Source organism: Carcharodon carcharias, chromosome 17 (assembly GCF_017639515.1).
Source record: "Carcharodon carcharias isolate sCarCar2 chromosome 17, sCarCar2.pri, whole genome shotgun sequence".
Lineage (NCBI taxonomy): Eukaryota > Metazoa > Chordata > Chondrichthyes > Lamniformes > Lamnidae > Carcharodon > Carcharodon carcharias.
In genome coordinates, this window is record NC_054483.1 from 26,751,611 (window position 1) to 26,767,426 (window position 15,816).

General features: G+C 42.3%; 1 protein-coding gene across 1 annotated transcript in view; it reads left to right on the forward strand.

Moving 5' to 3' along the window:
• bin3 (bridging integrator 3) overlaps window positions 1-5,868 on the forward strand; it is a 128,462-nt gene extending 122,594 nt beyond the window's left edge. Inside the window, exon 9 of the mRNA XM_041210347.1 lies at window positions 4,095-5,868. Within this exon, the coding sequence (XP_041066281.1) occupies window positions 4,095-4,241 (147 nt within the window). The 3' untranslated portion in view covers window positions 4,242-5,868. The remainder of the gene's footprint in view (window positions 1-4,094) is intronic.
• Window positions 5,869-15,816: the final 9,948 nt, after the last annotated feature.

A 15,816-nucleotide genomic window follows, 5' to 3' on the forward strand; every position in this document is an offset into this window, starting at 1 on the left:
TTAGCTTCTGAATGTCTTTAGAAGTACCTTATCTGGCAACAGGATGGGGTTCTGTTTCCCTTAGGGAGTCACCTTGCAGCATTCCAGCCAGTGGCTTGTGTGCATTTTAAAAAAAATCCTGGTTTTACTTTTTAAAGTACAATATTTCCTGATGCAATTCAGTGTTTTTCCTTCATTATCCTGACAACAGGGTGGGCCTACACCCAGTGGAGTTTTGGAGAATGAAAAGTGATCTGATTGAAACATCTAAGACCCTGAGGGGACTTGACAGAGTAGATGCTGAGAAGGAATTGAGAACGAAGGGCGCAGTTTAAAAATTAGGAGTCTTCCATTTGAGACTGAGATGAGAAGATTTTTTTTCTGAGGGTGGCTATTCTGTGGAATTCTCTTCCCCGGAGAGCAGCGGAGCCTGGGTCATTGAATATATTCACGGACAAGTTAGACAGATTTTTGATCGTCAAGAGTATTGGGGACAGGCAGGACAGTGGAGTTGAGACCACAGTCAAATCAGCCTTGATCTTACTGAATTGTGGAGCAGACTCGACGAGCTGGATGGCCTTCTCCTGCTGCTAATTCTTGTGTTTTTGTTTTGCACCGAATACTGAAATGGGCAGTGAGTGTTAGATTATGATGTTATCGAATGAGAATACAATGCGTTCCTGGTTTTGTTAGGCTGAAAAATCTTGAAATGTCTCGTACGTGTCTGACACAATTTTTCTTCAAATAATTGAGGGGGTCAAATCTCAATATTCCAATGCCTACCGTACAGAATCCATATTTGTTCTTTGGAGTAAGATATGAAACAAAAGCTCTTTATTTTTGACTGTCTTTCTGGAGCAACTGATTTCTCATCTGAATTTGTTTGTCAGTACAGTTAACTATTGATTTATCAATGCTGTCTCTCCAGCAAATGTCAAGTGACTGCCTTTAGAGAAACCTACAAATTAACAGTTCTCTCTCTCAAAACGAAAAAGGATAATGCTTTCTGTATAGTTTCGGTCCAGTTCATTATTTGTTCAGTAGTTAGCTGGACTCGCATCAAATAGTGCTTCTGAAAAATGATTCAAAATTAGGATTTCACCTCAGTGTAGATTCTTATTCATTTGTTTAACTGCCAAATGCCAATTGAAGAAGTAAGCAAGAGTTTATCCTCAAGCTTTTGGTCACTAGTTTCTTCAGCTTCTCCAACATTTTAAAATCTGTTCTCTCTTTTTTACATAAAAGTGTTGGATTCTTCCCTTGTTCAAGCTACTCAGACAGCCGGGGTATAGTCACCGGTCTCTGGGTTAAGTTACCAGGGCCTGTCAGGGAAGATCTCCAGTTGTCTCTCAGTTGAATCTCTGCTTACTTGCTATATGCAGCATAACACAAAAGAAGGTTAAGTGTTAGCTTTGTCTCTTCTTAGGTGGAAGGTATTATCTGATGGCCTTTGCCTAACCACTGAAACTCTACGTAGCTGATCAGAATTGATCAGAAGTGCTCTGTCTACAACTTCTTCCTTTGATATGTGTTAACCGTTATCCAGCTGACCTCATTGTCATTACCCTGAGAAGTAATTGGAAATCCAGGTTTGCATCCAGAATGACAACATTTTGCCCTTATTCAGTCATGGCACTATTTACCGAGGTCATCGCCACTTGATCCCACATAGAGAAGCTGGGTGGATTCAAAAAGAAGCGTTGGTTTCTTCCATATGACTCATTTCAGATCAGCTGCCTTGAATTTTGAGCAGTCTGAAGGCCTGTGTCATGCTCTGGAAGAGCCAGTGTGCTCCTGAAACTGAAAAAAGTGCCATTTGACTTTATTTTGCTTCCCCTCGTAGCGCAGATCATGAGTTTACAAGATGCTTGTCCCAGCTCTAGCTAGTTGATCTTCAGTGATATACCTGCTGAAGGGAGGCTTATCTTGATGGCTTATCTTGATGATTTTTTTTTTGGGTGCATGTCAGATTGACACTATCTGCTTTTAGAAAGGTCGTTCCACATCCTGGCAACTTCAAGATTGCGTGTTGTAAACAATCTTGAGAAGTCTAGCCTGAAAAGGTGTGGGAGGCTCCTGTTGCTGTGAATTCCCCAGATTATCTTTGGTCAGTGCAGGGTTTTGCACAGTTTGTCTCGGGTTTCCAGTGGATTTCAGCTTTGTTGCTGAAGGCCCCTTATCTGGCGTCCCAAAATCTGGAAGCACCTGAAAACTGGTTATGTTCGAAGCTGGCGCACTGGGTCGCAATTTGAAAGCCTTTTGTTCTTTATTTTTCATACTTTATTTCATGTATTATAAGTACATGCCAGGCCAAGGACCCAAAATCCGTAAAATCCCCAAATTCGGCACACGTCCGGGTACGGGTCTGGTACTTAGACAACACCCAGACAATTTATCTTTATATAGTGCCTTTAATGTATAAAGCCTCCCAAGGTGCCTCACCAGGAGTATTTGGAAATAAAAAGTGACACCAAGTCACATGAGGAATTAGATCAGATGACCAAAAACGTGGTCAAAAGCTAGGGTTTAAGGAGCTTCTTAAAGTGAGGTTATGGAGGGAATGCCAGCTCTCATTGAGTAATAGAGCAGGTTCAGATGACTGAACAGCCTCCTGCAGCTCCAATTTCATACATTCTGAATGTAACATAGTATAAAACTCAGCTGACGGCCTATAACTCTGCTTCCATGACTTGAGAGAGAGTTGCCTGTACCATGGAATGTGACAGCCATGGCTCAGTTGACAGCACTGTCACCTCTGGAGCTAGAAGGTGGTGAGTTCAGTTCTCCATTCCAGAGACTTGAGCACACCATCCAGGCTGACACTCCATTATTGTATTGAGGGAATGCTGCACTGTCAGAGGTGCTGGCTTTCAGACGAGGGGTGAAAGCTAGGCCCTGTCTACCTTCTCAGGTGGATGTAAAAGATCTCGTGGCCACTGTTTTGAAGAAGAGCAGGTGAGTCCTCCCCAGTGTCCCTGATATTTGATCCCTGAAACAGATAATTTGGTCGTGATCACATTGTTGTTTGTGGGAGTTTACTGAGTGTGAATTTGCTGCCACGTTTCCTACCTTTTAACAGTGGTCACATTTGAGATGCACTTGGTGAGTCCTGAAATGCCAATTGGTGGGGCAGCACTCATTCAGTCAACAAGCGCCAAACAATAGGATTTGTGCGCAGAATCACAAGTACGCAGCATAATTGTGACTCTGTATTAGGCTTGCTGCTCAAATATGAGGCAGCACAGCAGAGCAACAGCAATTAATTAGATTTATATAGCACCTTGAACGAAAGAAAATCCCAAGGCACTTCTCAGGAGTGTTACAAAGCAAAATCGGACTAGATGAAGACATAATAGGGCAGAGAGCTAAAAGCTTGGTCAAAGAGGCAGGTTTTAAGGAGAATCTTAAAGGAAGAAAGAGAAATTTTCAGAGCGAAATCCAGAGTTTAGGTTCCAGGCAGCTGAAGGCTTGGCCACCAGTGGTGGATTGATTAAAATTGGGGACCAGAATTAGATGAGTGCAGAGATCTTGGAGCATTTTGGGCTGGAGGAGATTACGGAGACATGGAGGGACTTGAAATGAGGATGAGAATTTCAAAATTGAGGCACCAATGGCAATTGGTTTGAATGTTCTTGTCCAGAATGGCAGATTGACCCTGCCATCGCGATGAAGTTGCAGCAGTGTCTGAGGGAGGTTGAGTATTTTGCTGGGTTAGTAATCCAGAGGCCTAGGCTAATGTCCTGGGGACAAGGGTTCAAACACACCACCAAGGCAACTAATGGAATTTGACTTTGATTACTAAATCTGGAATTCAAAAGCTAGTCTCAGTAATGGTGATCATGAAACTGTTATCTGCTGTTATAAAAACCCCATCTGGTTCACTAATGCCCTTTAGGATTCTTAACTGCCTGACCTGCATGTGACTCCAGACCGACAGCAATGGGTCTTAACTGCCCTTTGAAATGGCCGAGCAAACCAATCAATTCAAGGACAATGGGCAACCAATGCTGGCCTAGACAGCGATGCTGAATACCCACATCCCATGAAAGAAATTAAAATTAAATTATATGCTGAGGGAACATTAGTTTCACATTCCATTTCTATTTCTGTTACAGGTCGTGTACTATACGGAAATGTCCAAGATATTTGGAGACCTCACTGGCCAGATTGAGCAGCAGGGAATTACTGATGAGCAACGCGAAAAGGAAAATGAAGCGAAACTTAATGATCTCCGAGCTCTTTCTATAGTGGCAGATGACTGAACGAGAACAGTGATGTGTAAAACTGCACACTGAATCATTGCTGGGCTTAGTCTTAGAGTTTTCAGAGTAGTCCACGTTTGTGTGTACTTGGGGAATTGTTAGGGGAGAATGAGCAGTAATGTTATTGGATAATGATTTGGAGATCCTCCATTTTTTAACCTCTTCCTCTCTTCACTTCCTGTGTTCAAGGTGGTGGGCACTGCGTGACCTGCTCTCTGAGTTCAGCCAATCCTGCAGTTTGACAGATAGACAGGAGATTACAGCCAATGTTCTTCCTGTTTCAGACATGCCTGGATGCTATTCCCTGTTGATCCTGAGAAGTGTAGTTTGGAATCCTGGATGACTAGCCCAGGAAAGTCTGTCTTGCCTCTCCTGGCCAAGATAGTTTGGAGGAGTGAATAACTGACCAATTGTGTTGCAATTACCTTGAACCCTTAACATTCAGTTTGTTCGAATCTCTGTCCACTGTGCGGTCAGATCCGAGAGTGTCTGTTAGTAGAGAGGAAAATGGCGTTTAAATCGGGCATCTCGTCTCTGAGAAGGGAATTCAATTAGAAGGTTATTTTCAAATTCCAACAGCAATATTTAATTGCATTGCAATTATTTTTTGGAATGGTGAGAATGACGGGTGATGGGTCAAGGACCTGACTCTGATGAAATCTGCACTGCAATAACAGCACACAAATAGTTTTAATATATCCATAGACTTTATGGTGAGAAAATTGCGATATGGCTTTAGCGATGTCCGAACTACAGGCTTTACACAAGCGACTCCCAAAGTCTGCCAATCTGCTCCAAACAGGCAAGCCAACCTCTTAGTGACTGCTTTATTGTTTGAATTTGAAGTTGGGGAATGTTATTGCTGACTATCCCGTGAGACAGATCTTCATGATCTTTTGGCGTCTGTTGTTTCAGATGCATTTAAATTATTGGGTTTATGTTTTACATGGGGCTGAACGAGGCAGTATGATTGGACATCCTTTTCTCTTTTGTTTTTAAATCCTGCACACATTTTGTCACCTTCACTCAGCCTTGCACAAAACTGCTGTGCTCTCATCTTCGAGAAGGGAATTCAATTACAAAGTTATTTTCAAATCCCAACGGGAGCCGGGAATAGCTAATTGAATGGAAGCATTTCAGTTATTTTTCGGGACGGTGATGGGCCAAGGACCTGACTCTTGAAATGTGGAATTTTACTGCCCCTCCCGCTGGGAGTTTCAAACCGCTTGCCACATCTTTTGGCCCTGCCCCTGCCACGATGGGGCCATAAAATTCTGCCTTATGTTTCTGACCTACCTTCTTTGCTTCATGATGAGTGTAGCATTGGTGTTCGCCCTGGAGTAGTGCCTGAACACCTGCTGATTTATCCAACTGGAACTCAGCAGTAATACCATGGAGGTAGAAAAGGTGAGCAAGGATGAGAATGTCGAGTTACTCTGTTAAGGGTGATGGGGAAATGTAGCTTTGATTGACCCATGTCTCCCGCTTTTAATTCCAGGAAAACACACAAACAGATAAAACGTTCTTAATTATGCACTCAAAAGTGGCTTTAAAAAGATGTAATTTTGTAATGTTTGTAAATAATATTGATGTCTTGTCTTCTGAGCTCCATAAAAATCTCACTGGATGAGTGCGATACTGATTCTTGTGGCTGTGATAGGTGCATATTCACCGATAATGCAAAGTGGGCGAGATGCAGCATTCGCTTCCCGTGGTGAATGCTGTATCTCTGGTGTGCTGCTGCCATCACAATCTAGGCCAGGCTGGAGGCAGAGTGAGTCATCTGTGCCTAACAATAATGGCTGCTTCATCAAGACACTGCTGCATGACTGGAAGCAAATCATTCTCAGCCACTAAAGGTGCATGGCTTAGAGCCATGAGGCCACAATGGGAAATAGAGGGAGCTGTATCCAACCTCCTCCTGACAGCTGAGTCCTTGGGCCCTATTTTGCCTATCAATTTCAAGTTCCTTGTGAAAGGGTGAAAGCAAGGCAGGGTTGACTCACTTAGTGGCATTAGTGGGCTCATAAGGACATAGAGCTCAGGTTAGGAGTAGACAATATGGCTTATTGAATGGCGGAGCAGATTCAAGAAGATCATGGCTTATCTTCCACCTCAACATTCCTGCCCTATCCCCTGGTCTCTTAATTCCCTTAGTGTCCAAAAATCTCTTGATCTCAGTCTTGAATATACTCAACGACTGAGCATTCACAGCCCCCCCCGGGGTAGACAATTCCAAAGATTCACAACCCTCTGAGTGAAAAGATTTCTCCTCACCTCAGTCCTAAATGACTAACCCCTTATCCCGCGACTCTGACCCTGTGTTCTAGACTCTCCAGCCAGAGGAAACAGCCTCTCAGCATCTATCCTCACAAGCCCAGTAAGAATATTCAATGTTTCAATGTTTCATTTCTGTTGTAAACTTTTGCATGTCCAATTCACAATGCCAGTTTCAAACTTCCTTCTTCCCACAAAATATTGGGGGTTGTGTGAAAGACAATTTGCTGAAATTGTCGACTTAATTCTAAAAGCCAATGTGATTTACAAAATGATGGAAGCCAGGGCACGATCAAGTCTCTTTAACTAGAACAAAACAGAATTACCTGGAAAAACTCAGCAGGTCTGGCAGCATCGGTGGAGAAGAAAACAGTTGATGTTTCGAGTCCTCATGACCCTTCAAAAGAACTGTTTGTTTTTATCTCTTTAACTAGGACTGATTTACTCTCAAAGGTAATTATTGTACAATTCATTTGGCTGTTAACAGTCCTGCAGGATGAGGGACAAACTTGATCATTGAAAGCATCAACTGCTGCTGCTGGACTATACCTGAAGATACAAGAAGGTTACTGTGAAATCCTGCGTAAGATTTACCACTAATTTTGTTATCATGTGGGGAAATAGCTCTGTTGCTGTGCATAACTTCCTACATTTGTAGCAGCACTAGGTGTTCAAGTCTAATGTCTTAACACTTGAAAATTCTTGGAGGCAAGATATTTCAAGCCTCTGGTTTTATTTTGCCTTTTTTGCAGCAAGCTCTGCATGCGTCTCTTCTGTTCTTTGCTCCTCCCCCTCAGTCAGCCATTTCACGTCACCCCCCCACCCCCTGCAGAGACACACAATGGGTGGGCCAATCATGAGGACCCTCAACAAAAACAGAATTACCTGGAAAAACTCAGCAGGTCAGGCAGCATCGGTGGAGCAAGAAACAGAGTTTTTTTTCTTCTCTGCCGATGCTGCCAGACCTGCTGAGTTTTTCCAGGTAATTCTGTTTTTATTTTGATGAGGACCCTCAACCCAGTTTGCCAGCACTCCCACCTCTCTGCAGGCATCCGTGGTTCTACTTCTGCACAGTTTACTCCCATAACCTTGAATACCAAAAGCAGATCTGAAATACACAGCGGGCTGGATGGCATCTGTGAAGACAGAACTTGCCCTGGTTCTGACAAAGGCCATTGACCTGAAGTGCTAACTCTGTTTCTTGCTCCACGGATGCTGCCTGACCTGCTGAGTATTTCCGGCATTTTCTGTTTTTACTCCCCTGAACTTTGCTGGGGAGGACGAATGTAAAGGTGTGATTTTGGATCATGTGAAGATGTTTCTATACATGAATGTTCTTGAGGGGATTCAAAGAGAAAACAGCACTGAGGACTTTAATTTTACATCAACTTTTCTTGCTCTCCTCTCTCTTGCCAGTGCTGTCTATCTGTTTCTGTGTCTATTTGTCTCTCCGTTATCATTTTAGTTGTCAATTTTTATGCTTCCGGGCTGATGATTTTGGGTCTTCAGTGCTTTCCTGAGCCATTTCAGAGCTGGAGAATATGGGAAATGTCTGCATGCTCCAGGAGTAGTTCAGTACATTTTCATGCAAACCTAACTCCATCCAGCCCACAGGAGGAAGTTCATATCTCTATATCTGACATTTTCCTCGCTCTAGGTAACTTTGCTCAATATTAAAGTCGTTCTTTAATTTCGAGAGACGGGGATATTTTGTGTCTGGCGATTGTGGGAGACAGTGGCCCCCACTGGAAAATTGACATTACTGCAACTATTCCTGAGCTGCTGAATCAGAATCTCACTTAAAGTTGTCTGTCTGCAAATTTCAGCAACTGGAGGTCCCTCTTCTAAGTTTGAAATACACAGGTAAGCAGATGGGGTCTGATAAACCACTCCACATCACTATTGGAACATCAAATAGTTACATAAGATAAAAGCAAAATACTGCGGATGCTGGAAATGGTTACAAATTGTTTTTAAAAGTATTAACTAGATCAGTGCCCCTTTTGCCAGCCTCAGTTAGAAATTAAACATAATGTTCCTCATCAGTGAACTGTTTACTCTGTCTTCTTGGGAAAGTGAATCACTGTAAAATACCCCCTAATTTTTTACTAACACAAGGAGATCTAGTCTGATAAGACTGCGGAGGCAAAAACGGCAATGAATACAGCAGATAATCTGGTGGGATCTTTATCATTCAGTTTCATGCATTCTCACCGTAAACTGTCACCTGACATTTCTCCTCAGAAAATTGGGAACTTGGGACATAAGTACTGCACAGCTCTAGGGAACACTCCCAGAATAAAGTCCCTGATTGTGTAATTGATCCTATCCATTCCCCTTTCCTGAGTGAACCTGCAAGTAACCAGAGATGTGGAGCCCTAATGTCTTCAAACTAGTTTAAGCTATTTTGTGGAGGTTTGAGAGAAGGTATTTGCAAATTTCCAAATAGAGGTAAATGTCTTGTTTTCCTCCTGGAGATGTCATGTTGGAGGAATCTGCTTTCACCGGTCAGGAATGTCTGAAATTGTCACGATTGCAATGGAGAATAACTGATGATGGTAAGACAGCAAGAGATGGATGAAACACACCCATTACTTTGTCAAAGAGCGGGTCCATGTGAAAAGAAATAGGATTATTCTTTATCTCAAAACACATTGAGATGCTTATCATAACACAAACACATCTCATGTTCTCTTGACATTCCAATGATATATTGCTTTGTTGAGATGTAGCTGCCAAGTTATGAGTGCAGCCACAGTGCAACACTACCATTTTCTTCCCTCCTTGCCTGGGGACTTGTCACCTCTCAGAGGAGAATGGACGCAAAAAAATTAATTTAAAAAAATACTTTGAAGAAAAGTGAAAGTAACTGCAAAAGAAAAATCTGCTTTGTATTCCAACTGCATGCTATGTGTATTACACCTCAGTAGTGTTACGCATAGAGGGCATCAGGCCCATGAACAAACAGCATTTACATTGTACCCTTAACGTAGGGAAATGTCCCATAGTGCTGAGGAAATTAGAGTCAGAGGTTATTAGGAGGGGTACGACAGAGAAGGGAAAGGCATGGGAGAGGCAGAGGGAGGTGGAGGAGTTTGGGGACTGCAAGCTCTGTATGTACACTAGTCCAGCCTGAAATCACTTTCTAGTTGGTTCTTGATACATGAGAATGATCTGCTTTACCAAAGCAAGAATCATTCCACTGAAAGCACGATACTTTCCTGTTACTACATATTGGTATTCCAGACTCCAAAACAGATCGCAGCCAGAGCTGTGGTGGCCTTGGATTGTGAGCCATTGACGTGATACCTGTGCTGTGTGCTTCATGTTGAAACTTTCGTTCTACCTGGGAGTCTCTGGAACTTGTAAGGTTTAATTCATTCTCAGGAAATTCCCCAAGCTGTTTGATATATTGCCCACACCAACCTTGCAGCGAGACCCCCCCCTCCCCATGAAAGAAAAGGATGACATTTGTGGCTGGACAGGCAGGGCTTTGGAGTTAGCAATTCTTGGAAATAACTCATGTGTTGGTGTCTCCTCAGTTGTGGCCGTGGCCCCTCTTTTGTGACCCGAGGACAGTTAATTTGTTGCAGAAACTTTAGATTCACTGTGACCCCGACTGTGAGCTATGGTGAGAGAAAGAAAGAGAAAGACAATCAGACAGTGTGTGCCCATTAAATAAAAAGTATTGTGTGGACACCTGACAGTTGCACTTGGTGAGATGGGAAGCTTTCCGCTGGTCTCGGTGCAAGCTATGCAGCCACTGGATTCATTTTCACCATGTGTCTGATCTCACATTCATCAAGGTTGAGAATGTGAGTGTCTTTTTTTTCTCCCTCCCAATCCCAAGCAGTGCTGAAGATGTACACTCTCACCAATGGCACTTGCCCTTGATTAAATTCCCTAGCTGTGTGAGTCCCATGTATTTGTCCATGTGGGGGATCTATCTCAAATGATTGCCAATAGTACCAGGGAATATAATTAGGAACGATAACCAATGCTAATTGTCCACTCTGAGAGCCAGGGATTGATTGTGCTTCTCCTGCAGTTCCAACTGAGAAGCACTAACTCCATGTAGAAAGCACATTGCAACTTGAACCTTGGGATTTGTATTGCTTGGCTCCCCTTGGCTTTTAGAAATTGAATCATTGGACGTTGGCCAAGAGGTTGCCTTCCAAGGACGAGATGGAACTTCCCTGTAATGGTCGTTGAGTCCATGCAGCTACTAAAACTTCTGTTCACAAAATGAAAGGGGATGGGCAATATTTGCCACATCATGGGGAGAGAGGGGTGTGAAGAGTTTTCTAGAAAATGGATTGAGTTTAGCAATCCCATCTTAGCCAATGCAAAAAACATTTGGAACTGTCTTGCGCAAATGAAAATTGATGCTAGATCAGTGATTGAATTTAAAACTGAAATCGATAGATTGCTGTTAACAAAAGATGTGAAGGGGTATGGGGTAAAGGCGAGTATATAGAATAGATTGCAGACCAGTTGTAACCTTAAATGGTTGAACAGGGTCGAGGGGCCAATAGATATCCTCATTCTTGTTCCATTTAAAGGTTCATTTTCTCCCTGTTTCAACTAAATATTCCAATTTGGTTTCAGAATACTGTGACCAGACTGAGTTGAAAAATCTGGTTCTTCTGCCAGTCTCCTTTGGTTATCAGCCATTTGGAAAGTGTCGTCATAGTTTATTCCAGTGTGGTGTTGGCAAGAAATGCCATTCATTCCCAGAGTTAGGAGGAAGCAATTGATAGAAAAATTCACCAGTGCTTTTCCCATATACAGCCAGGGACGTAAGGTACCTAAGGAACGATTTATGAGATTCTTTGCTGGGATGAGAGGGCTCTCCAATGATGAGAGGCTAAGTAAATTGGGCTGATGTACCCTGGGGCTCAGAAGAATGATTCTGAAGGAAATTCAGCACAGTAGACACTGAGATTGTTGCCTCTGACTGGGGAATCGGGAACACGGGAGCACAATTTCAGAGTAAGGGGCTGATTATTTTGAACTGAGTGAAGAAATCTCTCTCACGTCAGGGGGTTGTAAATCTTTGGAACTGTGTCTCCCAGAGGGTTGTGGATGCTCCATCGTTGAGTAGATTGAAGGCTCAGAGCAAGTGGTCTCACAGAAAATCAAGCGACATAGGGACTGGGCATGAAAGTGGAGTTGAGGCAGAAGATGGTCATGTTGAATGGCAGAGCAGGTTTGAGGGGCTGAATGGCCATCCCCTTCTATTTCTTAGGTTCTTATGTATTTCCCAACAATCTTCACCACTCGAACACAGCTCATTTTTTTCTTGCACACATGTCTGAATTTCTCAGTTGCTGTGTCTTTTAAGATGTCTTGCCACATTTATATTGGCACAATATAATTCCCCCCAGACTGTTTGCTTTATTTTATCTGAGATGGAATTCATTGTAATGTTTATGTGGAAGCAGATACCCAGCAGCTGATTATAAAAATCAGAGGGAAAGATTATTTTATGCAATAAGTGGTTAGGATTTGGAATGCAATTCCGGAAAGAGAAATGGATACAGATTCAGTTGGAGAGGTCAAAGGCAAATTGGTTAAATACAAAGAGAAAAAAGTTCCAGGGATGTGGGGAAAGAGCATAGAAATGAGAGCAGCAGTGCCTGTATATTTTTAGCCCCTGAGTGTGTAGGCTGTATTTTTCAGTTCCCTGAGCTCAGAGATTGTGTGGTACTCCCTAGGTAGTTCTTCACAAGCACAGACACAACGTGGTAAATAGCCTTTTCCTGTTGTATTCTACATTGATTTTACCTTTGCCTGAGCTCCAGTGTGCTCCCCTTGTTAGATCTTGCCTTTTAAGTTAAGCAGGCAGGCAATGGGCAGAATGGCCTCCTTCTGTACTGTGCTCTGTGATGTCACAGAAGTGCTTTGATGGGAAATACAGCAAACTGGACTGATGCTGCCTTAGTTGCTGGTGGTCGGTCATCATGTAACCAGCAGCAGAGTGACAGCATTCTGAAGCTATGTCAAAGTCACAGGAAAATGAATGATAACACAATACATTGAGCTGATGGGAGTCATTGTGACCCCCACTGTGAGCCATGGTGAGAGAGAGAGAGTGGGAACACAATCAGACAATGTGTGCCCATTAAATAAAAAGTATCATGTGGGACACCTTCCAAATGCGCCTGGTGAGATGGGAAGCTTTCCGCTGGTCTCGGTGCAAGCTAAGCAGCCAGAGTCTCCCAGTGATGTTAGCCTGACCTGGGTCCTGTGAAAACTGAGTGTTTGTTCTGCTGGCAAGAGACGTCTGTGCTTCACTCAATGGTGATGTCATTGTGCATTTTCAAACAGGTGTACCTCTGCACCGGAATAATGCCAGTTGTTTAACTATCAATTTAATTTTTGGCATTTTTAATTGAAATTATGTATTTTTTAATTAATTATAATAGTAAATTAAATTATTTGCAATAAGCAAAGACTCGAACCATCTTAAGGATCATGGTCCACTAACCATTTTGATAAGTGCTCTTACCCATTTAACCACTGACTATTGTGACATTCTGAATATCTCTGAGTACATATGTTTTGTGATAAACCATCTATGCTACTAAAATGTTAAGTTTAAGTTCCAGAAGCTTTTTAAAGTGAAAGCTTTAGTGGCAGTGTGGTAGAGCAATGACTCTCAAACAAAATCAGCCTGCGTTCAAATCCCACACTTGATGCTAAATGGGATTTTACTATTTTTTTGGGAGTACTTTTTGGTTGTGGAGGGAAGTAAAACCCCAGCCATATCCAGTGGCGCTCCCTCCAGTTATCAAGTTTGCATTTAATCTTACTCGGCACTAAGTTCACTAACCCCACCTTTAAATTAATTAATCTAACCTTTCCTGTCTTAGTCTATGGCCCTAACTGAGACTTAAACCCAGTGCTTTCAGGTCTCATCCAAACTCTCTAACCAGATAGCCACCAGACACATGCCTGAAAGGAATGCTTTTGGGAAGTATTTATAGGTTATGTTAAGTCAAGTCAAAAACTGAATAACTCCCCCCACCAAGTAAGCTGGATTCAAACAGTCCATTATTCATGGTAAACATAGGTTCTCTGCACACTCACTATTTCAATTTTAACTTCAGGTCAAAAATGACACAAGATCCTTTCAGATCTGGCACTAGATGATTCGCTCTTTCACAGGACCAGTGCAGACTTGACAGGATGAATGGGTCACCTACGCTGTAACAGCTTTGTGATTTAGTGAAGATCTGTCCTTGGTCCTCCAGCTACCATCAGCACAGACCCAATATGCTTAGTTTTAAAGATTTGCACTCCTGAAGCCCCTGATGGTAAATGCTGAGCTGCTCAAATCCCAAAGGATAACTTGAAATAACTGCCACAACTGTTTTGCAATTCATATTTATTTTGAGATGGTGCTTTAAATTCAGTAGTAATAAAACCACCGAGTCTTAAAAGTTTCTTTCAAAACTACATTAAACCTTTATTGAATAGAAGAAAAATGATTTTAAGCACATACATAAGAACATAAGAAATAGTAACAGGAGTAGACCATTCGGCCTTTCGAGCCTGCTCCACCATTCAATAAGATCATAGCTGATGATCTTGTGTTTCGATTTCTGCATTCCCATTTAACCCCAATAACTTTTGATTCCCTTGTCTAACAATAATCTAGCTACCTCTGCCTTAAAAATATTCACTGACTCTGACCCCCACCTCCACCACTTTCTGAGGCAGAGGGTTCCAAAGTTGCACAATCCCTCATGAAAAATTTCTCCTCATCTCTGTCCTAAAAGGGTGACTCTTAATTTTAAAACAGTGTCCCCCTAGTTCTGGACTCACCCAAAAGAGGAAACATCCTTTCGATGTCCACCTTGTCAAGGCCATTCAGGATCTTGTATACTTCAATCAAATCACTCCTCGCTCTTCTAAACTCCAGTGGAAACAAGCCTAGTCTGTCCAACCTTTCCTCATAAGACAACCCACTCATTCCAGGTATCAATCTAGTAAACCTCCTCTGAACCACCTCCAATGCATTTACATCCTTCCTTAAATAAGGAGACCAAAACTGCACGACTCGAGGTGCTGTCTCACCAATGCCCTGTATAACTGAAGCATAACATCCTTACTTTTATGTTCAATCCCTATTGTAATAAAGGATAGCATTCCATTAGCCTTCATAATTACTTGCTGTACCTGCATACTAACTTTTTGTGACTCATGTACTAGAACACCTCAGGATTATGCAGCCGTTCTCCATTTAAGTAATACTCTGCTTTTTTGTTCTTCCTGCCAAAGTGAACAACTTCACATTTTCCCACATTAAAATCCATTTGCCAGATCTTTGCCCACTCACTCCCAACCTATCTATATCCATCTGCAATCTCCTCATGTTGACTTCACAACATACTTTCCTTCCTATCTTTGTGTCATCTGCAAATTTAGCTACAATGTCTTCACTCCCCTCATCTAAGTCATTGATGTAAAACGTTGAGGCCCAGTACAGACCCCTGTGGGGCTCATCACATCCTGCCAATCTGAAAAAGACCCATTTATGCATAATCTCTGCTTTCTACTAGCTGGCCAATCTTCTATCCATGCTAATATGCTACCCCCTACACAATGCACTTTTGTTTTCCGTAATAATCTTTGATGTGGCACCTTATCAAATGCCTTCTAGAAATCCAAGTACAGAACGTCTACGGGCTCCCCTTTATCCACTGCGCATTACTCCTTCAAAAAAGCTCCAATAAATTGGTTAAATATGACTTTCACAAAACCATGCTGACTTCCCTATTGCCTTGAGCTCTTCTAAGTGCCCAGCTATAACCTCCTTAATGATTGATTCCAATAACTTCCCCACGACAGATGTCAAGCTAACTGGCCTATAGTTTCCTGTTTTCTTCCTCTCTCCCTTCTTGAATATTGGGGTTATGTTTGCTACTTTCCAATCTGATGGAACCTTTCCAGAATCTAGAGAATTTTGGAAAATTAACACCAGTGCATCGACTACCTCATTAGCCACCTTTTTTTAAGACCCTAGGATGTAATCCATCGGGACCCAGAGACTTGCCAGCCCACAGCTCCATAAATTTGCTCAGTACTGTTCCCATAGTGATTTCAATTTCACCAAGTTCCTTTCTCTCATTCACCTCCTGATTTGCATCTATTACTGGAATGTTTTTTGTAAACAGGTTTACAAATTACTATTGTGATAACCCCTAGCTCCCCTTGTTAATCTAACCCTCAGTTACACCTCCATTAAGGCAACAGTAAAACACAGATTTTAAAAGATCCAGGCATAATAACA